Below are 27,964 nucleotides of genomic sequence, written 5' to 3' on the forward strand. Positions count from 1 at the left end.
CCAGTGAGTCAGAGGGAGAGGAGGAGCATGGGAAGAAATTTAAGATCAAGATCAAGCCGTTGACAGCAAACAGTGGAAACTGCACAGTGTCTACTATGGATGAGCTGAAGGCCTCAGTGGGGATGCTGGCTATCTCTCCTTCTCCTCTGGTTAGTCTCGCAGTTATGCTTTACAGTGCTGATGTCCCATAGTAATATTCACAGTCATTCAAATATTGAAATGATTTCCTCTGTTCTTCTGTTTCCTCACACAGAGAAAGAGTCCGGTAAGCAGTTTTTTTACACTTCCTTAGACCTTTAAAGATGCAAATTAAAATTGCATAAGATCTGTTACGTATCTTAGCCCTTAGGATCATAACAGCAAATGCCAAATCATTCCGATGCCTTGTTCAAGATGGTGTATTAATACATGATACTGTATATCAATGATTTCTTTTTTGGATGATATTGGATATATAATTGTGCATGTTCATATCCACTACTAGAATATATTTGTCATCATCTACTGCTCACTTGTAGACAAAAACACTAATAATTCTATAACACCATTACATGTAATATAAAGCTCAAAATGAATATGCATTTTTTTTTACGTTTTCAGTTTGGAGTCAGTAAGATTTATTTAAAAAAAAAAATTTAAAGTCTCTTATGCTCACCAAGGCTGCATTCGTGTGATCGAAAGAAGTAAAAAGTAATATTGATTTTAATTTATCCTTGTTATATTATGGTCTTTTATAAAAAACAGAAAAAAAATCAAATTACTGTTTTCAAATGCAATTTATGCCTGTGATGCAAAGCTGAATGTTTTACTCCAGTCTTCAGTGTCACATGATCCTTCAGAAATCATACTGATATGCTGAATTAGTGTTTTAAGAAACATTTCTTCTTGTTATAAATGTGGAACTGTTGTGTTGCTTAATATTTTTGTGGAATCCGTGATACATTTTCGTGATCTTTTCATAAAACTATAAAAGGCTTTTACTGACACTTGATAAATAATTGATTCAAACCCCAAAGATTTGAATGATAATGTATTATTATATTATTGTTAGTGTGTTTTTATTTCATACATTTTTATGCTGTGATGCCTTGTACACTTGTACTATTTAAAATGTAAAATATATATTTTTTTAAATGTAAAGCTGTTTGGACAAAATATTATTGATACTGGTTATTGCCCATAACATTAAAATAATCTTAACAGTAATGAATTTTAATATTGACCCAGCATCCCTACAGCTATGTTTGTATAAATACTGACAGAGATATTTCTCAATTTTTGAATTTTTTGTGTACATTTACGTTTATGAATTTTGCAGACACTTTTATCTAAAGCAGTTTAAGTTACATTGCATTTAAGTTATACAAACCAATGGCCGTGCTATTGCTATTAAGTTGCTGTACTCTTCGAGTTAAAGAAAAACATTTATAATGCATTTACTGTGTGCATCATGTATAATGCAGAACTGTGCTTCTACAGTTTTGTTAAACTTTTTAATATCACACACAATTAGTAGTCAGGTTTGCCAGTTTTCTAGTTCTATTAAGAAAATGTAAACACATTAAAAAAATGTCTTGTTGGTTTGGTTTGAAGCAGGTGGGGAAAGAGCCATGACAGACATTATTTATTTTTTGTTAATAGTACTGATTTGTGACTCACTCTCTGACCAGGTCTGTTCTTTCTCCTTTTTTGCTGATCTCAGAGGCGAAGTCCAGTAAGTATGGATCTTGTTAATATACTACAAAACATTGAGTTATGTTGAGCCTTCCATTATGATGATGATGCTTCATGCTGTGTTACTGCTGTACTGACAGCTTGATGCCCTTGTGGATCAGTATGAGTGAATCATTAGATCCTTGATATTATCTGCAGCTTCAGCATGGATATAAATGTTCCAGCGTTGGCACATGGACTCTGTTTTCCATTAGCTGAAGATGTTTGTCAATCATCAGTTGTAATAAATGGTTCTAATGGAAAACAATGGCCAGGTGCCAAATAATACCCTCTGCCTGTTATCTCTTAGATTTGTAGTTTTATAATTGATGTTGAACTGTTTTTGACTCTTTCCTGTTTTAATAAATTACGCAAAGTTTTGGTCATTACATACGGAACCCTGCACATGACATGCAGAAAAAAATAGAAGGCTAAATTGTGCACACGATTTATAAATCAAGAGAACAAATTAGTAAATTGTGCACACAATTTAGCAAATCAAGGGGATGATTAAGCAAATATAGGGAACGAAAAAGTAATCGTGTGCATGTTTTAATACATTGAGGGAATATTAATTGGTAAATCGTTTGCACAATTTATTTATTTTTTCATGCATGTCATGTGCAGGGCTCCATAATTATAAGATTTTATTTTTAAATAATATATGTGTGTACTGTATATGATTATTGTTTATATATAAATACACACACATACAGTATATATTTAGAAAATATTTGCATGTTTATATTTGTGTATATATATTTATATATATATATTAGGGGTGTAACGGTACGCAAAAATCACGGTTCGGTACGTACCTCGGTTTTAAAGTCACGGTTCGGTTCATTTTCAGTACAGTAAGGGAAAGAAATGCAAACATTAAACTGCAGGTTGTTTATTACTATAAACTTTTTTTAACAATTTGTTTACACTTTTTTTTAAATACTTTTTAATAAAATATATATAAAATAAAAAAGTATAAGAAATAAAATACTGCTGCAAAGTTCTCCACTAAATAAAATACTCTCAGTCTCAAACCAATATCATATAATAAAATATAATGAAAAATATAAATAAACAACTATGATTACAGTGCAGCATTACCAATCCCAGCTTGTAGGCCTGCTCATATTTAAAAAATATATATAACTTTTCCAAAGTGTAAAGTGCAGCATCAACAGTTTCAGTTTTTAGACCTGCTCAGATTTCGTTATTGGGTTGGATTGGAGCTGCGTTTAAATTACAAACATTTTTGTCCTAGTTGTAGTGATGTTCACAGTCACGTGATGCCTTTTGAAAACCTTAGGCCGGTGACACACTGGCATATTGCACCTGTCGAACATAGTCTATTTTACCGTCAATACTGTTGACGGTGTCCTTTATCAGTAGGCTTTATATTTATGCTCAACATGAAGTATAGATATTGGTGTCGTGAAGACAAGATCCTGGTCTGTGGGCGGCCTCCCTCTATGTCACCTACAGTAGCAGACTCACGCGAGTATTCACACTGGAAGCGTACAGCATCACAGCAGCGGCTGCAAAGTGTGCTCGGCAGACAGTATAACCATTTCAAACAATGGGTATAATTCTTTCAACATTTGTTTTTATAACAATACACCATACTTTCACCCAAAACGATTAATTAAAAAGTTTAAATGGGTAAATACATATTTGTTATACTTAATTTTCTTTTCTGGCATAATTGTGAAAACACTAGACATTGGCATTGTTGTTAAAACTCTTGACCTGCTTATTCTGTGCATTTTGAGTACGTTTTGTGTTAAATCACATTTATTGTCCATCAAAAGTGTGCTTTCACTTTAATTGAGCGTGAGCAGCACAGCAAAAATAGACTGGACGCCGAAACCCCCGCTGCACTGCTGTTCACGCGACGCTCCTGCTTGACGCTTACGCGCTGCTCCTGGTCCCGGTGTGAAAGCACTAATTGGTTAACATGGACGCCGAAAAAAATACGCGCTGCTTGCGCGCCGCTCACGCTTGCGGTGTGAAAGACGGGTTAGAATCAGCTGCAGGGCGGGATTTGCGCTGAACGCGGAGACTTCCGCCACTTAATATGTTCGTTTGGAAACACGAAAATGTACCCATGTTCTGAATACAAAATATTGCATTCGGTCATTCGGTACACACGTGCACCGTACCGAAAGCCCTGTACCGAAACGGTCCGGTACGAATACACGTACCGTTACACCCCTAATATATATATATATATATATATATATATATATATATATATATATATGTATATATATTTATTTATTTATTTAATACATGAACATAATTTTGAAATATACATGCATTTGTGTGTATTTATATATATATATATATATATATATATATATATATATATATGAAGTGACATTCAGCCAAGTATGGTGACCCATACTCAGAATTTGTGCTCTGCATTTAACCCATCCGAAATGCACACACACAGAGCAGTGAACACACACACACACACACTGTGAGCACACACCCGGAGCAGTGGGCAGCCATTTATGCTGCGGCGCCCGGGGAGCAGTTGGGGGTTCGATGCCTTGCTCAAGGGCACCTAAGTCATGGTATTGAAGGTGGAGAGAGAACTGTACATGCACTTATATATATATATATATATATATAATTCCTTACATTTATATAGCGCTTTTCAAAGCACTCAACGCACTTTACATTGTCAGGGGGTATCTCCTCATCCACCACAAGTGCACAGTGTATATACAGTAAACACACATACATTATGTAAACAAAAACTTTTATTTTGAATGCGATTAATCGTGATTAATCATTTGACAGCAATCACTTCTTTTTTAACCAAGGATGCATCGATTTGATCAAAAGCGACAGTAAAGATAAATCACAGTTTCAAAAGTTAAAAAAATATAAAGCAGCAAACTGTTTTCAAAATTGACAATCGATAAAATTATAAAATGTTTTTTGATCAGCAATCTGCATATAGAAAATAGAATGATTTCTGCCTGACTCTAAAGGCTGGAGTAAAGATGCAGAAAATTTAACTTTGTTCACAGGAATAAATTACATTTGAAAATACATTAAAATTGAAAATAGTTACTTTGCAAAAATATCTCACAATATTACAATTTTTTGTCTATTTTAATCAAATAAATGCATATGTGAATGTCAAAACAATACGGTTTTTATCCCCTAATGTGAATTAATATAAATGTTTTACAGTCTTTATTGTCTTAGAAATGTCTTTGTTATTGGCATTATCTTCTTTTATGACCTTTGTTACAGTGCCCGATGAAGCGAAATCTATCAAGTGAGTGTTTTTTGGAAATATTGACTTCCTGTGTATTGTCATATCGCGCCAGTTTGTATAGTAGTCAATTTCACTGTGAATATTCCAGATGAGGAGATTGCCAGACCACGACGATCTACTCCAACACCCACGACTACTCCAGGACCTGGTTCAGACCCGCCCAGGTTAGTACACCACCACAAACCCTTATGGAACTGTCTGTGCTTCTGCTCACTATTGAATTATTCATTTTAAATTGAATAACATTACTAAAATTCATTGCCTGAATACCCTTGGAATGTTTTGACCTTGTATTTTCCCCTGTCTCATAAAAAGGGAAAACACAAGAGCGTTCTTCGGCCCACCATTTGAGACCAGTTTTGAAGCACACGACTCAGAAGGTACAGAATTATTCTTCAATAACCTAATATGAGTTAATTTATTTGCCAAGATAAATGTGGTTTACAAGATCAAATTCATGAGAAGTTTTAGAAAAAATTGCGACCGAAATGTAATTTGCTCTTCTGTGTCATGCAATGCTGTGATTTTATACATTATTTAAGGGTGGTATTGATGGGTATTTCATTCATGAATGTTAATGACAGTGTTCCTGGTTGAGCCGGAGCTCAGGTGTCAGTCCACTTCTCTCTCCACCTGTGTTCTCAGCAGATCTCTGCCCACTGGAGGTACTGCATGTCAAATGTCCAAAATGTTCTTGATAATGCCAGATTAAAGGCACCAGCAAAACATGGACAAATGCTAAAATAGTTCCTAATGAAAGGCTTGAATGCTACAAAGCATCACATTTCACTGCTCACTGCAAAGATCTACATGATTAACCAGAGAAAAAAATCAGATGTATTAGCAACAAGATGCTTTCAATGGGTCACAAAAATAATCCACTTTAATTTATAATTATTTTATTTTATTTATTTTTTTAACCCTCAAAGACCGAGACAGCCGCATATTCAACCAATAAGTCGTCTTTTGAACTACTACTTAACATATTTGTTTCGAAATATGAATGAAAACAAAGTGAAAGTAAAGTCTGTCATGAGTTCATGAATACAAACACAAAATAACACATTTGCATGAGAAAAAAAGCACAAAAAACACACGACATAAAACAAAACAAAAACAAGGATGAAACAGTGGTACATATCTGATAAAGCACTAGGATTTATGTCTTGGGTCGCTAGGCAATATACCGGTAAAATCGATTCAGACGCAGATTACAGCCAACGGATCGATCATTTATATTATGTATATTATGAATATTAAGTAAATAATTATATAGTTCATAAAGATAGTTTGCACTATGTTTTTCTTTTGCACTCTGATTTTTTTCTCACTCATTTTGTGTTTAGTTTGTGAATCATTTGCACTGTTTTTGCACTGTATTTTTAAAGACAATTTGTGCAATTGTTTTTACTATATGCTGCATAGTTTGTGTTTATTGTTCATACTCAGATTGAAAATATATTTCTCAGAAGAAGAAAAAAATTGTTTTGTTTGGTTTTGTTATCATATAACACTCTTTCCATTTTCTTTACCCATTAAAATGTTTTTAGACACATCTCTATTGTTAGTTAACGAAATAGGCCTGTTTTTCACTTAAAAGCGTTGATAACAGTATTGTAATAAATGGATATAACTTGCTTGGGGAATGTTATATGTAAACAAAATTTTATTTGGAAGTGTAAAACACCCAGACACAACTTTCTAAAGAAAAATATCCAAACTTTAGGAGATTCTGTTTGAGTACACAGTAAAAAACACCTAACTGTTGCTTGCATTTTTCTTAAAATTCTGTAATTTCATTCATTCTTAGAAAAAAACGAAAGGAAAATTGAGACTTTAAATTAGTTAAACTTAAACTGCAAGTTCTCTTGTTTATAACTATATATGGCACTTGATGCCGACTGCTAGAATAGGTCTGAAAAACAAAGAAAAGTGCAGTTGTGTCAGGCGCATGTTCTAGGTCTTTAAGGGTTAAGTAGTATTTTGAGTTAGCTTTTATTTTTTTTAATTAAGTTTACTTTTTTGGTGATTTTGTTGTGCTTTTGTCATTTTTATTAGTTTTTTTTTTATAAGAAATACTTTCAAATAGTTTTAATTCGTTTTTATTTTAGTTTTCATTTTAGCATTATTTCAGTTTGTAATTTAGATGTTAGATGTAAGATGATGCGTTATGATATTTTAATCATCATAATGTAAGCTATTTATACTGTGCGTGCAGTATTTAGTAAGAAAGCACTTTCTTCCTTTCAGCTCCGCCTCCACTTCCTCCAAAGAACATTCCTGTCACCCCACCTGGACGCAGTTTTAGCTCTGTAGAGTCCTCCGGTATGTACTGACACTTCCAATTTAGCATCCAAAAACACGTAGTTTCAATCTCTTGAAAGAAAAGTGTCTTAGTACAGAATACTTGTTCTCAGCACTATGTTTGTGATATCAACAAAAATTATATTGATGTTTTCATTACATTCTTTATATTCTGTGCAGTGGGAAGATATTTGCCACCTTAAAGTGATTTACAGACATTTTTATCTTTGTGTGCGCATAGTAGTTGCAGAAAAACACTGGGAACAAGTGGAGGTAAAAGGGTAAAATCCATGTAATAAGAGAAAAAATATATATAAATATATATATTTTTGTGCCTTTTGATGTCAAGATCGGAATGCAAATAATTTTTATAGAATACTGTCTTCAAAGACGCCATTTGAAGCTAAACGCTGATGTTTAAATGGACATATTTTGGATGAACTGCTATGATTACTTTAAAAGCATTCATTTGATTTAAACAATAGGTCTACATAATATTCACATTTGCTGTTCAATGATGCATTGTATTAGCCCTACAAACCTTACTATTAACATTTACATAACATTTACTTATTTAATCTCACAAATCTGACTTTTTTTTCTCGCAAATGCAAGTTTATATATCCAAATTCAGACTTTATAACTCGACTTAACTCAAAATTAGTGAGTTTGTCAATTCTGAGGGAAAAAAAAACTGAAGAGCTGAGGAGAAAAGAGAATAACGTGTTGTTTTTCCTTATTAGAATTGTGAGATATAATCTCAGAACTGCGAGAATAAAGTCCGAATTTTGAAATTTTAAATCAAATTTACTTTTTTATTAGGGGCAAAGCACCAAAGGTGCTTAGGCACCTATTGTAATCATTGGAATTCTTTTTCCTATTATCATTCTTCTTCCGCTTCCGCTGAAAGTCTACGGCAGCCCATAGAACCACTTGCAGGAAAGTTGTGAAATTTGGCACACTGATAGAGGACAGTCTCAACATTAACCATAGCAAATTTGAAGTCTCTAACTCCAACTCTCTAGCGCCACCAATGTCCAAAATGTCAATATGTTTGTGCTAATAACTTTTGAACCATAAGCCAGAAAATTTAAATTATTTTTCCGCTGAATCCTTGGCTCATACCAAGTCGAAGGAACTCCACAATTCAAAAATCGCAAGGTGGAGTTTTTTTCACTATTTTCAATTGTTTCAATGTGTCCTAGACGGTTAGTCCGATTTTCACACCAAACTTGGTGTGTGTTATAACAAGCATGACCTGAGACTACCTGCAATGTTTCGGTGCAGTGCCACCTAGTGGTCAGGAGATACGAAAAATGCATATTTTTGCTTATAACTTATGAAGGGTTTGACCAAAAATCACAAAACTGATCTCTTTAGATTCAGTGGATCATGTCGGGTCGAACGATGTCCAATTTTCCCAAGTCAGTCATTTTGGGCATCGACCATTTTGTATTATGTTATAAAATGCTGTATTTTACAAACGCATTACCGTATCGTTACGAGATTAACTACAGAAATCATCAGCACCATGCCCTGATGGTACTCAAAAAGTTTTTGGCGCAGTGCGACCTTGTGGTCAAAAGTCATAAATAAATGTACAAAAATACTAACAACTTTTGAATAAATTAGACTATTGAAATGAAAGTAGTCTCCCTATATTATTTGGGTCATGCCGAGAACATTGATATCAATTATGCCAAAAATTGGCCAAACTTCCTGTCTGCCATTTCGATCAATGTTGATAACATACTTTTTCGAACTCCTCCTAGACTGTTACTCCGATTTTCACCAAATTTGACTCGGATCATCTTCAGACCAAGCTGGCAAAAGGTTATGGATTTTGTGGCGATATACAAAATGGTTTTTGTTTAGTGCAACAACGAATTTGATGGAAAGATGCCAAAATGCATCTGAGGCTGTATCTCTGCAAACCTTTGACACATTTGCACCAAACTTTGTATGTGCGATTGTCACCTCACACTGAGGTGCGCCACCTATTGGTCAAGAATAGTAAACCATTCATAAACCAATAATAACTGCATTTATAAAAATGCTAATAACTTTTTATTGTATTAGCTTATTGCAATGAAACTTGCCTCAAAATATTCAGTGGCTTATGCCGACAACATAGATACCAAATATGCCAGAGTAAGCTGAACTTCCTGTCCGCTGTTTTGTTTTATGTTGAAGATCTTCTTTTTCAAACCCCTCATCAACCGTTGGTCCGATTTCTACTAAAATTGAGTGAGATGATCTTGACTGTGCTGACAAAATGTTATGGATTTTGTGTCGATAGACAAAACGGTTTTTGCATAACATAGCGACGAATTTAAGGCATGATGCAAAAATGACACTTCAGCCTGTATCTCTGCAATGCTTTGGCATATTGACACCAAACGCCATTGTTACCTAACACAGAACACACCAAAATGATTTGATTACAGCACCACCTGATGGTCAAAAGAGATAAGCCATTCAATCAGATTACTAGTGGTTGTATTTCTGATTTTTCAGCCATTTCAATTACAATCATCCTAAAATTGCTGTATTTGCTTATTGTTGCATTTGGTGTGATGCTCCATGCCATGCTAAGCTCCTCAATTTGCCGGTGGAGTGCTTGGCCCCATAATTGCTGCTTGCAACTATATTTTTTATTTACCCTTTTATTGCAGTTGAAAACCGTCATTTTCTGCCACTAGATAGTCTCCTCACACAAAAAACGTCATCCCTGTTTCAGATCTGTAAGACCATACCACCATCTAACGTCAATTTCATTGAATAAAAGTGCTTATCGCTGAGTGACAAGCTCTTGTAATATGCAGAGAACATTTTGAAAATGACATCTAATCAATATAATTGGCCATCTTTTTAAACCTAACAATTTTGTACTGTATCCATATAATTCTCTATCCGTAAAGGCTATTCGGATTTTCTGCAACCATGATGCGCGCGCATCCTGAATGTTTACAAACCTATGATTGGTCTATTGATAGCTATATGAATTTTGCATTAAAAAAAATTATGCATACCTCATCTTTTATGTCAAATTCTTAAATGTAATCAATAAATTCAGCTAGGCTATTACCAATCAAATTCAATTTAATTCTATATCAAATCAAATCAAATTTTGTTCCCAAAAGTTGTATAGAAGTAATTTAGATGTGTTTACACTTCAATTACATTTTTCAGCAAGGATGCATTAAATCAAAATATATATGAGGATAATATGCTTTATGAGGATAATATTTTTACATAATAATTTAAATATTGAAATATAAAATTAAATAAAAAATTAAATTATACTTTAAAATATGTAATTTAAGATGCCAGTGGGTGGCGACAAGTCACTGAGTGAGTCATTGAGTCATTCATTCAGACAACTGCAGATTTGTTCGAAACTATTTTTGTTTGTGAAATAGAGCAAAAACAGACCAGATTAATAACTTGTTGAACTGTATAAAATCAATACCATATTTGCTATTGTGCTAATATTTGGGGGTGGGAAAAGCATGCTTTGCCCCCATATTTTTAATTTTGGGGTCACTAGCTGCATTCTACTAGACCACACAGGCTGTACGAACATGTTTTTGTGAGTGACATACTCAATAATGTCAGCTTCTACATTATTGAAACATCAAGCCAATAAATATCAAGCAACCCAGTTCATGGTGGTGAATGTTGGTATAGTATTTGACAGCTTGTTTTCATTTTGTCTGAACAGGTTATTATAGTGTGGTTCCTAGCATCAGAGGAGATGGATCAGCTTCAGTCTGTCAGGATACCCCATTATCTGACCCATCCGGAGGGGCATCTATGCCTGACTTGGACAATGTTTTTGGGCCTGTTGAGACCCCCAGGTCTGGATCAGATTTGGTGCAGTGGAGCTGGGTGAGCTTCAGCGAAGGCTCTCCCGCCCGACCTCCTCCCCCAGATGAACCCGCCCCTTCTCCACCTCTGTCCTCTTCCTCCGCGGACTCACCCCCGTCCTCGCCCCTCAACCTGCCCCCTCCCCCACTCCACTCCAACCCGCCTCCAGATTCACCTCCACCACCGCCTCCCTCAGACTCTCCTCTAAGTCCTCCAGACCTCCCCCACTGCTTTCAGCTCCCAGAGTCCGAGCTTGCCCAAGAGTCCCCCACCAGCCCTGGACTGCCCTTCCTGCCAGCAGACCACCCACCACATGGAGCCATACCTTCCCCCCTTGCCTTAAGAGACGACAGCAGGAGAACCCCTGACCTGGTGGGCATGAGGGATGAGATTTCAGTGTTTGGCACATCACCCAAAGACCTTGCAGCAGGAAGCTTCAGAGGAACCCCACCTCCACTGCCACCGCCTACTTACAGGAGTGTGGTGGGCTCCCCAGGGCCCGGCAGTGGTGAGTTAGCAATCGTTACTTAAAGGGAAAGTTCATCTAAAAAAGAAAATTCTATCATTTACTCACCCTCAAGTTGTTCCAGGGCTGTATGAATTTCTCTCTTTTGTTAAACATAAAAGAAGATATTTTGCAGAATGTTCATAACCATACAGTAGTTGGTCCTTAATGACTTCCATAGTATGGAAAAACTTACATTTGTAATGAAACCTTGCTCAAGAGCAGGATTAGCAACACTTTTGTAAAGTTAACCCTGCACTGTTTTGCCGAACTTGTACATTGTGGAAAAATGCGGTGTTACAGTAGATTGTTACCGTTAGATGATTAGCAACAGACATACAAATGTTTTGTGTGAGTTTAAAACTATGAATACTTTCTTAAAGGCTGGCAGACTCACGTTTTATGATTTACCTTGTCTAAAATATTTAAGTACTGCAAACGGCATGCTGAAGGAAAACTAGATGCTTTAGCCACATTATTAATTTATGGCCATGTTTTTTTAATTAATTCTCTTGTTTTAGTTAAATCGTAATCATGTTTTACTGATTCTTTATCTTGTTTTAATGTACTTATGTCTTAGCACCAATTTAATTAAAACAAAGGCGCTAATTGATAAGTTGTGGGAACATGTTTATTTGTGGCCATGATATCTTGTTTTTTAAACATTTTTTAAAATTAAATTATTAACTTCATTTAAAAGGGTGATTTACAGTATTGCAGTTTTGCCTTCTCTGTGAAAACTTATGATGTAGTTTTAGTTTGTGCACTCACAATAACAAAACACCTTTTTGTAAAACCTCTTGCTTGGACAACTTTTGCCCACTGTCATCTAGAGCAGCATGCACCACCCCATCTGCCCCCTGGCTGTCCGATAAACTCCGTGAACATCGCTCTAAACTCAGGGCTGCAGAGAGGAAGTGTCATAAATCAAGAAACTCTACCGACCTTAGTGTGTATCAGTCTCTCCTCTCTTCCTTCTCTGCAAATGTCTTCACTTCTAAAACAACATACTACCACAACAAAATTAACAACTGTTATGACACTCAGACACTCTTCAGAACTTTCTCTTTTTCTTAATCCGCCTCCACCTCCTCCTCCATCGACTCTTACAGCTGACGACTTTGCAGTTTTCTTCACAAATAAGAACCATCAGTGACCAATTCTCCACACTGCAGACTGAGGATAACTTCACAACAACTAATGCACACTCTCTCCTCCTCCTTCTCTCCACTCTCAGAGATGGACGTTTCCAAACTTATCATGTCCAATCATCCTACAACTTGTCCACTTGATCCGATCCCCACTCACCTCCTTCAAGTGATTTCTTCTTCAGTCATACCTTCACTTACTCACATTATCAACTCCTCTCTTCAGTCTGGAACATTTCCCTCAGCATTTAAGCAGGCTTGAGTAAGCCCAGTGCTTAAGAAACCATCTCTAAATCCAGCACTTATAGAAAACTACAGACCGGTATCCCTTCTTCCATTCATTGCAAAGACACTTGAGCGAGCTGTGTTCAACCAGCTCTCTATGTTCCTTGTACAGAACAACCTCCTGGACAGCAACCAATCTGACTTCAAAAGCGGTCACTCAACTGAGACTGCCCTGCTCTTGGTTACTGAAGCCCTGCGACTGGCAAAGGCAGCTTTAAAATCCTCAGTACTCATCTTGCCGGACCTGTCTGCTGCTTTTGACACCGTTAATCACCAGATTTCCCTGTCCACCCTCAGAAAGATGGGTATCTCTGGAACCACTCTCCTGTGGTTTAAGTCCTACCTCTCTGATAGATCCTTCAGGGTGTCTTGGAGGGGTGAAGTTTCTAAGTCACAACAACTTGCTACTGGGGTTCCTCAAGGCTCAGTACTTGGACCACTTCTCTTCTCCATCTACATGATGTCGTTAGGATCTGTCATTCAGAAGCATGGCTTTTCTTATCACTGCTACGCTGATGACACTCAACTCTACTTCTCATTCCAACCAGATGACCCAACGGTAGTTGCTCGCATTTCAGCCTGTGTTTTTCTAGCTACATTTCTAGCTGGATGAATGACCATCACCTTCAGCTCAACTTTACTAAGACAGAACTGCTGGTGGTTCCGGCTAACCCATCGTTTCATCACAACTTCACTATACAGCTGGGTTCAACAACCATAACTCCTTCCAGGACAGCCAGAAACCTAGGAGTTGTGATGGATCATCAGTTAAGCTTCACAGACCTTATTGCTACAATGACCCAGTCCTGCAGATTTGCCTTATACAACATTACTATTACCAATTACCTTTTCTTTTCTTGTCTATCATAATCTTAAAAAAAAACAAAAACAAAAAAACAAAAAAAAAACAACCTGGCTATCTGTTTTATACTAGACTGAGACTTGTCATGGCAATTGTATACAGTTGTTCTCTTGTTGGTCTGATCATTTCTACTATTCACATTTGTAAGTCACTTTGGATAAAAGCATCCGCTAAATTATTAAATGTAAATGTAAAATAATTAAAGCAAACAGAATGCAAACAAAATGTCTCTGTGAACTTGAGCATGAAACTTGATGTAAAATGAAAAATATATCTACAGTATAGAGAGTGAAATGTCTACTTTCAAATGGAGAAAAAATATTCTCATATTATGTAATCCATATGAAACATACAGGCGCATCCACTGCTGAGTCAATGTCGTCGACTTCATTTCTTAAACCGAAAACAAAGAAAGCACTAGTTTATCAATGAATTATTAAAAATGTAATGCAGCCTCCTTACTGTTTTTCACTTACTCATTCATAATCATCACTTCTGTCGGTTCACTGTGATAATAAGCTAATGTGTGCTTGAGCACTTATTAGGCATTTTAGGCAAATAAAGGGTCATTATTATGATTTAAATGGATTTTTAAAGGGTTAGTTCACCCAAAATTGAAAATTAGCTCTTAAATTACTCACCTTCAAGTCATCCTAGGTGTTTATGACTTTCTTCTTTCAGGAGAATTCAGTCGGAGTTATATTTAAAATTGTCTTTGATCTTTCAAGCTGTTTCATGGCACTCAGCGGGTGTTGCATGCATCAGTTCAAAAGAAGTTAAATAAAAAGCGCCCATCTATTTAAAAGAAAAAAGTGTCTCACACGGCTCCGTGGGTTGAACAAAGGCCTTCTGTTGTGAATCGATGAGGGTGATTAATTTAAGGGCTAATTTTCATATTTGGGTGATCTTACCCTTTAATGTGTGATTAGTCGACAAATGCTTTAAATAAATGACTACCAGACAAATCTTTAGTTGAGGGCAGCCCTATTATTAATAATTAGTAAGGAAGTTTAGGTATTGGATAGGATTAGGGATGTAGAATATGGTAAGGCTGAATATGTGCTTTATAAGTACTAATAAACAGCCAATATGTTAATAATAGGCACGCTAATAAACAACTAGTTTATAGTGAGAATTGGTCCCTATACTAAAGTGTTACCAAAAATGATAACCTAAAAATAGTAGCATTTAAATTAACTGGTCAAAAAGTATTATTTAGTGTCACTGAGCCAACTTATATATACAGCAAATGATACCAACAAAAAACATTTTGATGGGTTCAGTAGCTCTTTAAGGTAATGTTAGCAGGTTTAGCAGTGTTTACAGTGTAACAGTAATCTGATTTTACGTATGTTCTCAGGGCCGTCCTCTCCTGCACGTGCCGGCACTCCCATGTCTGCTGGCAGTCCAGTCCCACCTCTACCACCAAGACCATCATCACGACCTAAACTACCACCTGGAAGACCAAACCTAGCAGATCTGGTATGACATCTGTCGACTTTCTCCATTGCTGTGAAACATTTAAACAGTGAAATCACAAGTGCTTTTGCTTGTGTTTGTTTGTTTAGGTTATTGCAGAAGATCCAAATGTTAAACTTGAGATAATTAAGCAACTCCAGTGGTCTTTGATTTGTCTTCTATACGTGTGCACTCTTTATCCATATAAATGATGGAACCAGTAAACCACTGATTACTGGAGTCCAAATTGGGCTTCGGAGTACAATCTTAAAAATAAATGTTCCAAAAGAGGGTTTTCACAGCGATGCCACAGAAGAACCAGTTTTGGTTCCCCAAAGAACCTTTCACTGAACAGTTCTTGAAAGAACCATTTTTTTCTTAGTGTGAAAAACATTTAAATAATCTAAAGAACATTTTTCCACTATGAAGAACCTTTTGTGGAATTAAAAAGTTCCATGGATTATAAAGGTTCTTTTGTGTGCTAATAAAGAACCTTTATTTTTAAGAGTATATGTCTGGTTCAGGCTGTTTTGTTTCTCCTCAGGCCCGACCCTTCAGCCCCCCCATCCACTCGTGGAGCCCTCCACCCTTTGCTCCTCTGGCCAGAGCTGAGAGCACCTCCTCCATCTCCTCCATCACCTCTCTGAGCGCAGCCTCTACACCTACACTAGGCCGTGAGCTCAACCTCTCTGTGTCAGGTGGGCCACAACAGAGCTGTCCCAAGTCAGTTATTGCTGATTATGATAAGTGAGGATGATGATACTAAGGCATAATGCCTTCTTAAGTTCAGTAAGTTGTGTGTTTTGTATGATATTATATCTAGGTCTATATTTTAGTGTGTTCCAGAGGTCCAAGTCCTCTCACAATGGGACCCCAGGACACTCTACCAGTTGCAGCTGCCTTCACAGAGACCATCAGTGCTTACTTTAAAGGAGCAGATCCCACTAAGTAGGCCACAGAGCAGATTTTGAAGTCACCTTTGGAATTTGGTTCACGTTTGGTTGATTTGGATGAAACTGTACTTAATCGTCTCTCATGTCTTACTGTGTGTGGTAGGTGTTTGGTGAAGATCGCTGGTGAGATGGTGCTGTCTTTCCCAGCAGGGATCACCAGACATTTCTCCACCCATTCCAGTCCACCGGTGCTAACCTTCACCATCAGCCAGTACAGTCGACTGGAGCAGGTCCTTCCCAATCCACAGCTTCTGTGCTGGTAATACATAGTGATGTCCCACTAGTGAAAGAATTGCTCTTTTGAGTTGGGCTTTTTAAAGATTCGGTAAAGCCATTTCGGAAATAGTCTGTAAATAATCCACTGTAAATGAGAAATTTGTTTTGGAGTAAAATTGAGGGGATTGAAGTTGCCCTGATATTAAGGTTATGGCTGATACTAATCATGGTCAGTATTACAAATTCAATAATATTTTGTCTAAAACACAAAAACACTAAATGCTACAAGCTAATATAAGCATATACAACATTTGATAGTATGAAAATATATACCGTATTCATTTTGAGACCTGCTAAAGATTTGATTTACTTGTGTGATTAAATTATTAGCGTTTAACTGATTTAAGTGACAGATAACAGTAAAGGGAATCTAAATGTAAAAGTAGGAAAAAAATATTTGAAAAATTAGATATCCAATATCAGCTGATAAATACTGAAAATATAAAAAAAAAATGCTAATTGAAAATATCAATGCTGTAAATACTGTAATAGTATTTAGAAAATACTGAATTAACACTGTTGTATATGCAGCATTAACTTAATGCTCAGGATATTTTACTGCAAATAAAATAACTTTTGGGAACAAATTTAAATGTCTTAGGTCAGCTGATGAATTGTTTTAAAACCAGTTCTGACTGGTTCCACTGTCCACTAAACTGCTGTTTTGACCAATAATTCCTGAATTGTTTTTTGTAAGTGGAATAAAAGAAGTATATTGTCCTTTCCAATCAAAATTGGCCATATATTGGTAATTTTGAGATTATTTGCATCAGTCTATAACCAGCTAACTAAGCATATAACAAAAGTGATCATTTATGTTTTTGAATACTTTTTTTGAAGTTTTAGTTTAGTGAATATAATATTGCATACAGAATGTATAAATATTGCGTGAGATTTATTCTGCAAATATTTTTTCCCTGCAGCGACACCACACCACCTATAGATGATTCAAAGGAGTTCTGGGTCAGTATGTCAAACTTGTTGAGTCACCTGAAGAAAGTGGCTGAGCAGAGGCCACAGGCCACGTATTACAACGTAGACATGCTGAAGTACCAGGTGAGATTTTATATTTGAGCATGATCCGTTAGTATCTATATCACTGAAATCCGAACCTAGTTGTCCTCTCGGATGTTTGTAGTAGTGTGTGATATTTGAGATTTGTGCTCACAGGTGTCCACTCAAGGCATCCAGTCCACTCCGCTGAATCTCGCGGTGAGCTGGCGTGGTGATGCCAGCAGCACAGATCTCAGGATAGACTATAAATACAACACAGAGGCCATGCCCACACCCACACCTCTCACCAATATCCTCTTCATGGCAGCTGTGGACGGCGGCGTGAACAAACTGCAGGCTATGCTCCCACCTGCCACCTGGTGAGAATCTGTCAAGGAAATCACATTTCAAATCAACAGCATTGTGGTTTTGTATATTGATGCTTGTCCATTTGTTGCATTTTAAGGAACCCAGAGACGCAGAAAATAACGTGGAAGATTCCAGAGCTCTCACAGAAGTCTGAAAATGGAGGTAAATGCCCTTTAGATATTAAAGGTCCCTTGACATGAACATTTCACTTTGGTTTTTTAACATTAATGAGTTTCCCAAGCCTGTTTATGGTCCCCCAGTTGCTAGAAATTTAGATAGGTATAAACTAAGCCCTGAGAGTCTTGCTCTGCCTTTGAGAAAATGAGAGCTCAGACGGGCCGATCTGGAATCTTCTCCTTATGTCGTCATAAGGGGAAATGTTACCTCCCCTTTCTCTGCTTTATCCCCCCCCCCCCCCCCAACACATTTACATTTAATTCAGTCCCAATGTCAGCACAGGCGTTACAAACAGACTTTTACGATATGGATTCGAAAGCACCACCACAAACGCTCTTACTGTATTCATGTCTATATTGTGTTTGCTTTGAGTTTGGTGAAAGCATTTTGTGAGAGAAAACACGCTGCAATGACGAGATCACTGCATTCACGCGATAAGCAGACTCTGTCTACTCAATGCTCATCACAGCAGCTTTTCATGTGATGGGAAAATATCTAAAAAATAATGCTATAATCAACACTTCCACGATTCATTAGTCTCGACAGCTGTAATAGTAAAAAAAATTTAGTAAAAGTAATTTGAGAGGGGCTTTACTCACAGGAGACAAGCCCCTTCAAACAGAACATTCAAGCCAGAGGACTAAAATCAGGATATAAAAATGCCTTTTATTTCTAAATTCATTCTAAGGTCATTAATGAAAGGCTGTTTGGGCTGCACAAGTGCTGGGAAATTGCTTTTCTTTCTGAAAGCTGAGCAGATAAAAAGTCTCCCTTCACTGCAGAGGCTTATCATCTGCTTTCACTCCAACTGCAATTTGCTCAAAACAAGCTGAAATGAATTAATGGAAATGCTCTTTCGTATTTCTTAACTTTTGGTTTATGTAACATACTTATACACAAATCCCCCTGACATTTAAAACCAAGACTCAAAAGGGATTTATGCATTATGCTTACAGAATAGTTCACACCAAAATGTAAAATCTGTCATTATTTACTCACTTTCATGTTATTCTATGCCTGACCTTCTTTCTTCTGTGGGACACAAAAGATATAAAAAAAATGTCATGCAGTCCAATATTATTTTGCGTGTATAAAAGATATCATTTGAGAAGTGTGTATAAGTCTTTGGTATTGATATATATATATATATAAGAAATCCCTATGTGTTTCAGCAAATAGCTCCCCATCTAAGAGGGTTTTAGTGGCAGTGGAAACATAGTTTCATGCTACAGAGCTTCTATTAAACCAGAGATAGTAGACAGGCTTGTGTTCTTAGCTAAACATTTGTAAAAAAAAAAAAAAAAAAAAAAAAAAAATTATTAATAATAATAAATAAATAACTAAAAATACTTATCCCAGTTTAATTATTTCCCCTAGTTTTGTATTAATTAAATGCAAATTAATTAAGCGGCTGTCTGGGACATTAAAGGGAAATTTTAATAAAAATCATTAATTACTCACCCTCATGTTGCTTCAAACTCGTAAGACCTTGGTTCCTTTTCAGAACACAAATTAAGATATTTCGATGAAATCTGAGAGCTTTCCGGCCCTGCATAGACAGAAACTCAACTGACACGTTCAAAGCCCAGAAAGGTAGTAAGGACATCATTAAATTAGTCCATGTGACATCAGTGGTTCAACGTTAATTTATGAAGCTACAAGAATATGTTTTGTTGTGTAAAGAAAACAAAAATAGGGGCTTTATTCAACAATTGTCTTCTCTACCATGCCTTCGATGTGCATTCATAAGAGTACCACGACGCTGCATTAATTTTTGGATGAACTATCCCTTTGAATGTCATCAACTACTGTAAATATCTTTTACATCTTGTTGTGTTATACTCGCACTCTTACAAACTATTGTAACTAAAACTTTCCAAATTGTAGATTTTAAATGAAGATTGAGTTTTCAGAAACAATTAATGTGACGTAGAAGTTGTGCTAGAGCTAATTTTATGCATGAATACAAAAGCTGATGGTAAAATTCTATTGTTTTTTTTTTTGTTGAGGGAACCGGGGTGATGCGGGGTGAACTTACAAGTTGGCCTACAAAATCATAATCATAAACATCCTAGGTACTTGCCTCATTACATATTCATTCAATTTTTACAGTTTCACAACGTCTCGGTAATGTACAGTATGTAACCCTCGTTCCCTGAAAGAGGGAACAGAGACGTTACGTCAGTGACTGACGAATTGCGATCTCAATATAGAGACTAATCACCTTCGAGAGTTAACAAAACAAGCCAATGAATGTTGGAATGTGAGATTTGCATCGCGCACCACGCCCCCCAGTGCGGGTATGTAAGGAGAGCTCATGCAGTCGCACATTCAGTTTTTTGCTGAGGAGCCAAGACAGTGTGCCTCAGCCGTATAGCGGTACCAGTAACTGTGGCAACGGAATGTAACGTCTCCATTCCCTCCTTCAGGGAAAGAGGGTTACATACGTAACAGAGATGTTCCCTTTCAGTCAGTCACGTTCAGCCATGGCTGGGTCTACCTCCTTCCGGGGCAACGCTTGCAAGTTCACCACCTGATCCCTGAAAGGCGTTCCGAGGTGCATCCGTGCCGAGGGTCCCCTTGGACAGGGAAAAGAACAGCTGGCAGTAGGACATGTCCAGAGAGGCAAATGGGTCCTCAGCTGGACTGTCTCAGGGTGGAGTCGCCATTCTCCTAAACGGACAGGCTAACGTGAGAGCTCTTTGGCTGCACAGTTCAGCTCGCCTGGGACGTGAATGGCACAAAGTGACCTCAGATGCTTCTGACTCAAAAGGAGGTGATGGCGGGTGAGTTGCGACATGCGACGGAAGCATAGACCGCCCTGGTGGTTGAAGTATGCAATGGATGGAGTATTGCAGTATATGCAGTATTGTCCATCCAGACCAGTATGTGCTTGTCGTGTAGCAGTGATTTGCTAGCAACTCAAGGCAATTGATATGCCACTGCAGATGAGGCCATGACCAGGTGCCTGATGCTGCATGCCCGTTGCACATGGCTCCCCAGCTTATGGCAGAGGCATCTGTTGAGACAACAACATGCCTTGACACTTGCACTAGGGAAACCCCTGTCTGTAGAAAAGCAAGGTCTGATAACGAGCTGAAGGTCTGATGGCAGGACGGGGTAACTAAGACCCGGTGGGGGGGCGATGACCCTGCCGTCTCAATGACTTCACCCAAACCCTTTTCTTTTTTTCCCCATTATTTTTCTGTGAAAATCATTCCAAACACTATCATTGCCATTTCTTCCTTCATATCATCCGCAATGCTTATTCTGAAGTCTAGCGAGATTTCCTGTGTTCACAGTCGAGACTCTGGCTGAAAATCTTATAAGATGTAAAAAATCTTGAACTTGTCTAGACATTGTTCTTAACCCCATAAATATGCCAATGCAGATGTTAACAAATGTACTGTATGAATAAACATTCTGGTAGGATATAAATCTGTTGTCTTATCATTGTGTGTCAGGGGTAGGCGCTCTTCTGGCTCGCTTCCAGTTAGCCGAGGGTCCCAGCAGACCTTCTCAGCTGGCAGTGCAGTTCACCAGTGAGGGCAGCACTCTGTCTGGCTGTGATTTTCAACTCGTAGGTTCAGGCTACAGACTCTCCCTGGTTAAAAAAAGGTTTTCTGCAGGTATGTATTTTATGAAGTATCTACCTACAAGGTGCTTAAAGCTTTTTTATTAGAATACAAAGTTATCTGGGTCAAACACAAAGAAAACGTCTCAGGTTACGAATGTAACTATGGTGATCACCTCGTCGTGACCCGTGTCTGAAGCATTCATTGACAAAAACACCAACTTGTTGGCCGGCTACAGCCTATGACTTCACTACCGGTGCGACTATCAACAGGCACTGGGAGAAAACGTCATTCACTTCTTCGTCGGAAGCTTACATCCGAAGCATGGCAGGGAGCTAGAGGACTACTGAGGAAACCATGGTTACATTTGTAACCTGAGATGTTCCCTTTCAAAGGGAATTTCGAACTGCCCCCTCTAGGGGGCGCTATGGGGAACAGTATACCCATGCCGCCATGCTGAGGGGACTGAAGGCCAGAATCATGGCGAGCACTAAGTACCAACTCTACCATTTCCACGGGAGTTGCCCCTGGGACGTTTAGACGGCTGTCTGTGACAGTACCCCTTACGGCCAAAGCCCTAAGCTACATACCCAACTTAATTGTTAGGGCCTCGGCCAGGGGTAGAACTGAAGGCTTGGAATCAGGAAAGATTCCTTAAAAGGGATACGGCTAAGAACCTAGTATTTTATTAAGAACCAAGTCTTGCCTGTCACACAGGGGCTACCGCTAGCTTACACATAAGCTTGCTGAAAGAGCTGTCTCAACAGTTCTCTAGTAGCAACACACTGTTTAGATAGGTATCCAAGGATACATAGGTAGAGTGGCGCCCAAGATGAACAGGGCTTTTACCAACTCAAGAAAGGGCAAGAAGCAACCACGCGAAGCCCTCACCATATAGGATTTTAGAAGGAATGCAGAATACTAGCGTGTGAACTAACCACAGTGTGGATTTCAGAAAGTGTGCAAAGACTTCACATGCACACTTACCATAGCATGGATTTTCAAATACTGTTCTAAGGAGGGGCTCTCATGGCACTCTGATAGAGCAGCTCATAGATGAAATGGTACATCTAAAAACAGTATGTTTGAGAGTCATCAACTCGATCCATGTAAACAATACTGGAGCACTCTGGGGGAGAAACAGAGAACTCAGTCTCATATGAGAGGAGAACTCCGAGCTCAGAGTAGCGCGCTCATAGGCGACCCTTTTTGGAAAAAAGGGGAGCGCTGCTAAACTGCCATGAGAATCCCCCAAATAATAGCCCCTCATGTTGAGGGAAGCGATGCTTGAGGTGTATAAATAAATACACACTGGCTGAATGGAGCCCGAGGAACCAAGGTCTAATCATCTCAAGAAAGAGAACGATGCAGAGCGCGTAACCCTTACCATACAGGATTTCAGAAAGTGCGCAGAGACTTGCGTGCACACTTACCACTTACGTGGATTTTAGAAAGTGTGCAAAGTGTTCACGTGCACACTGACCACCATGTGGTTTTGAGAAAGTACACAAAGCTTAGCGTGTGTACCTAAAGGTTCCTAAGCATCTCAGAGGCGCTGAATCGCACGAGAGAGGCAAGCTCAAATTTTATAAACCTCGGGCGAGGTGAGCATCACCTGAGGCAGCATATACAAGAAGACTTCTGTAACTGCCACCTCCACTTCCCGCTAGATGCGACAGCACCACTAAGCGGCCAGGAGACCCCTCAGGGTGACCTGGCCGGACATCCATGAAATTCCATGCAGTGCCTGCCAGGCCTGATGACCCACGATCAGGAGAAACACCCTTGCCTCCATCCAGGTCTCTTAGCAGATCAGCCTGATATGCTTGAAGCACCACCATCGTGTTTAACAAAGCCACAGCCTGAGCTGCTGCTGCGTATGCCTTGCTATTTAAGCCAGATAAATTTTTTGAAGGGCTTAGATGGCAAGGAGGGAGCTTAAGAGAGGATGTCTCCCCCGCAGAAAGAAATGTAATTTTTTTAGCTCTTTCTACAGGGGGCATCCTCTCATAGCCGCTTTCGCGCGTCACCTTGATGTTGGCAGATTTACTCTTATGCCAAAACCGATGGATGCGAGAAGAAAACGGCCTCTTTCATTTTTTTTTATATCTGTATGGAGACCATGCAGAAATGGAAGGCTCACCTGAGCTGGAGGGCTCTGGTCAGAAAGATAACGCTCATCAAGGTTTTTTTTTTTTTTTTGGCCTTACAGCGGCACGCATTTCATGGCAAGTCCAACTTTGCCGTGGTGCGATCCATAACATCTAACAGCTCTACATACGCAGGGCAGGAGAATTGAGAATGCTCAGCCTCAGCTTCTTCACCATCCTCAAATATCTCCTGCTTTTCCTGGGTAAAAACCCAGCAGAGCACTAACCTCAGTACCAGATAAAAATATAACATCATCCTCCCGAGGCTCTCTCTCGTCTGCCGCCATTACAAGCGTGAAAGGGAAAATCCCTCTTTAAAACATTCAAACAGATCCACCTGTATTCTCACGAGATCATTCTCCTCCGTGCCTCAGCAGCAGCGGGTCCTGAACCGCGGGAAGCAGATGGCTGCCTTTTTTTCCGGGAGAGAGATGAACGGGAGCGGATTACCTCCTCAAAGACATTGTGTGCGTGCTCTTCACCCAAACAAATGACGCAAAGATCGCGTGTGTCATCGGGTGTCAATTAACGCCGACACGGATGCACACACTGTCTAAACGCTTGCTAGTTGTCGCCATGATATACAGAGAAAGATCACTCTTACCAGTTCTTTCAGTTGCACGCCTCAAACAAAACAGTCAATGAAGATGAAGAAGAGAATGACGCGTTCTCCCAGTGCCTGTTTATAGTCGGACCAGTAGTGACGTCAGAGGCTGTAGCCGGCCAACAAGTTGGTGTTTTTTCAATGTATGCTTCAGACATGGGTCACGACGAGGTGTTCCCCATAGCGCCCCCGAGAGGATGCAGTTCGAAGTTATAAAGGAGGAAGGGGAAGTAGACATTTGAACCCCTGGCCCAACAGTAATCCTTGAAAAAACCCAAATACTCATGTGTTTGAAAATTTTTTAGTCCTGGAATTGTATTATAGTATCTGTCATTACAGTAAAAAAATTTTTTTACGCAGTATCTGATATAAAGATGGGTTTTTTTGTATTCTACAGGTAAATATCTGGCAGACAACTGACCCAGCCACAGTGATGTAGGATGGACTGTGAATGGGATGTTAGAATGCTCTTTTGGCACTACAAAGACTTTTGAAAATGTTTTTATTGAAATACAGCACTCAAAATCTCACCTATAATGTCTGGTGTAGAATATCATGTGTTCTGTGGGTGTGTGTATGTGAATATTAGTAAATATTTTGTGTGTATATGATAAAACTTCAGGACAAATGCAATACATGGACTTCTTTCGCTGGGTTCTTGCAGAAGGCAAAGTTTCCTTTTTTATTATTGCACATTCTCTCTCTGCCCCAAACCAAACACACCTAGTGGCATTACAATTAAATGATACCAGGGTTCACATATGGAATAAACCTGTCAGCAGTGTTTGATTTTCTTTTAATTATGTTGACAGATAATAAACAATACGATTTAACTAACATGATGTCTCTCCCAAATAGTGTTACAGATTGTGAGATTCAGTTTTTTAACATTAGTTATTGCATTAGGTATCCCAAACTAACAACAAACAATATTGTTACAGCCTTTTCAAATCTAGGTTAATGTTACCGTACACTATTGTTTGAAGTCAGTAATTTTTTTTTGTTTTTTCGTTTTTTAAGAAATGTATTCAGCAAGGATTGTAACAGTAAAGACATTTATAATGTTACAAAATATGTATTACAAACTTTACAAACATTTTAAATCATAGAAATTTACATTGATTATGAGCAAATATGAATTAACTATGCTAGTAAATTTATGAATTAACATTAACTTTAAGATTTTTAATGCTGTACAAAATATTGTTCATTATTGGTTTATGATGCGTAAAACCAATGTTTTGTGAATGAAATGATAGATGAGAGATATACGGAGACATGCTTCCACAGAATATTGTCCTCTGTATCATCTCAAATGCCTCTGGCATCAGTGTTAATGTTGATTTGATGTTATTGGTGAATGCATGTTAGAGTGCATCACTTCTGTCTAGTTGGCCCATAGCCCTTTGTTAAATTAAGTGCTTAAACATGGATGTAATTGATATTGATAATTCATGCAAAAAGTGATACCTATCTTTTTATTTTTTAAATCATTTATTTATGTAGACATTTTAGGGAAATAAAACTACATTTTTGTTTTTGTCAGGGATACAGATTTCCTTAAATCAAAATAAAATTAAGGAATTGGTCAAATATTGGTGAAATATAAACAGTTCCCTTTCAGTCACGTTCAACATTACTTCAGAAAGAGACTGACGAATGGGGTCTAGCCGGAGAGCCCAATCACCTTCGAGTGGTAACAAAAGGAGCCAATGTTACACAGTGTACCTTGGTCTGCTGGATTTGCATCGCGAGCTCCACTGTGATGGTATGTAAAGAGCAGCGCAAGCAACTAGCATTCAAGCTTTTTCTTCGGGGCCGAGCACATCTCCTGCTGGTTTCACCAGAGTGCTTACAAAGCGAGTCAGCTGGTGTCGGTGTAATGTCATGATTCAGTGGTTTGTCAAGAGCTTCCTGCCTTCAGCTCTGCCACTGAAAGAGCTTCTAAAAGAGTTTTGGGTTGTGTTTGCGTCTTTTTAAAGATGTTATTACTAGGGATGTCCAGATGCGATCACGTGATCGGAAATTTCAAGTCATCTCCAGCAGGTGATAAATAAAGTTTATGAACAATGCAGTGCTGATTGACATAGAATTTATTACAGTATAGAAACTATTCTGCCTTATTATGTGATAAACAGTATTTGTAGTATATAAACAAATCATTATTATTTGTTATCGCCCAGCAGTTATAGATTTCTAAACAAATTAAAATGGATTTGTTTTCACTCTATTCTTTATTATTTTTTTATGTATTATAGAAGTATCGGATCGGGACTCGGTATCGGTAGATACTCAAAATCAAATGACTCGGACTCGAGGGCAAAAAACCTGATCGGGACATCCCTAGCTATTATACCCATGCTGGGTGTGGTCAACATATGGCTCCTCGTGACGGCCACGATCGCTGTGTCACATATCTGGGCTGCTCTCCGGGCAACAAAGGTTACTGCGCGCTCCATGGGTCAGGTGATGTCCACTATGGTGGTCCAGGAGCGCCACCTATGGCTAAACCTGGCAGACATGAGGGAGTCTGATCGGACTCAGCTCCTCAACTCCCCGGTCTCTCAGGCTGGCCTCTTTGGCGACACGGTGGAGAATTTTGCCCAGCAGTTCTCTGCCGCCCAGAAGCAGTGTGAGACCATCAAGCATATTCTGCCTCAGTGGCCCACTGCTGCCTCCACACTGCCGTCGGCGCAGCCAACTCAGCCTGCTCATCGCCGAGGGCGCCCCCTATGGTCTCCTTCACTCCCGCCCGGCCACAACAGCAGCCTTCACCCCTGCCATAGTGAGGAGATGGACGCAGAAGGGCAGCACAGCCCGTCTCTGCCCCCAAACCTGCCAATCGTCAGGCCAAGCGGCATTCCTGAAATGGGTGACCCGGAGTTGGGGATTTCAGCTCATCAGGAGATGGTAGCAGGACCACTCCTTCCCCCGGAGGAGGGTCGTTGAAGAATCCTGATTTGGGAACATTTCGGAGATGCTCAGGTAGACCTGTTTGAAAATCCCCACTGCCAGTTCTTTTACTCTCTGACCGAGGGCACTCTTGGCACAGACGCTCTGGCGCACAGCTGGTCGCTGGGCCTGCGCAAGTACACATTTCCCCCAGTGAGCCTCCTTGCACAGATGTTGTGCAAGATCAGGGAGGACGAGAAGCAGGTCCTCATGGTTGCACCTTTTTTTCCCGGCCGGACCTGGTTCCCCGAACAAACCCCCCACCCCCCAGCCAATTTCTCTGTGGAAGGACCTTCTTTCTCAGAGATGGGGCACCCTACTGATTTTTGGAACCTACATGTCTGGGTTCTGGATGCATCACAGAAGGTTTAGGTACCTTGCCACCTCACTTTGGCTAGAGCCTTGTCTACCAGACACACCTATGCTTTGAAGTGGATCCTGGCTGTCTCCAAGCATGAGGTTATCCCATTGGATAGTG

At 38.8% G+C, this 27,964-nt stretch overlaps 1 protein-coding gene across 1 annotated transcript; it reads left to right on the top strand.

Moving 5' to 3' along the window:
* On the top strand, positions 1-27,597 carry LOC132096803 (SH3-containing GRB2-like protein 3-interacting protein 1). Its single transcript, XM_059502411.1, has 18 exons — positions 1-161; positions 1,703-1,714; positions 4,981-5,005; positions 5,094-5,169; positions 5,321-5,385; positions 5,590-5,670; positions 7,256-7,330; positions 11,034-11,687; positions 15,340-15,461; positions 15,982-16,135; positions 16,274-16,385; positions 16,494-16,649; positions 17,590-17,722; positions 17,837-18,039; positions 18,126-18,190; positions 21,670-21,834; positions 24,932-25,377; positions 25,866-27,597. The coding sequence occupies exons 1-17, from the start codon at positions 96-98 to the stop codon at positions 24,952-24,954; spliced, it is 2,187 nt and encodes a 728-aa protein (XP_059358394.1). The 5' UTR covers positions 1-95; the 3' UTR covers positions 24,955-25,377; positions 25,866-27,597.
* Positions 27,598-27,964: the final 367 nt, after the last annotated feature.

The sequence above is a fragment of the Carassius carassius genome, chromosome 20 (assembly GCF_963082965.1).
Source record: "Carassius carassius chromosome 20, fCarCar2.1, whole genome shotgun sequence".
Lineage (NCBI taxonomy): Eukaryota > Metazoa > Chordata > Actinopteri > Cypriniformes > Cyprinidae > Carassius > Carassius carassius.

Bases quoted from the DNA above. Each gene is read 5' to 3' on its own strand.
- LOC132096803 (XM_059502411.1), top strand. From the start codon at position 96: ATGGATGAGCTGAAGGCCTCAGTGGGGATGCTGGCTATCTCTCCTTCT. The intron at 5,671-7,255 runs GTACTGCATGTC...TCTTCCTTTCAG, and splicing joins CAGATCTCTGCCCACTGGAG to CTCCGCCTCCACTTCCTCCA. The intron at 18,040-18,125 runs GTGAGAATCTGT...TTGCATTTTAAG, and splicing joins ATGCTCCCACCTGCCACCTG to GAACCCAGAGACGCAGAAAA.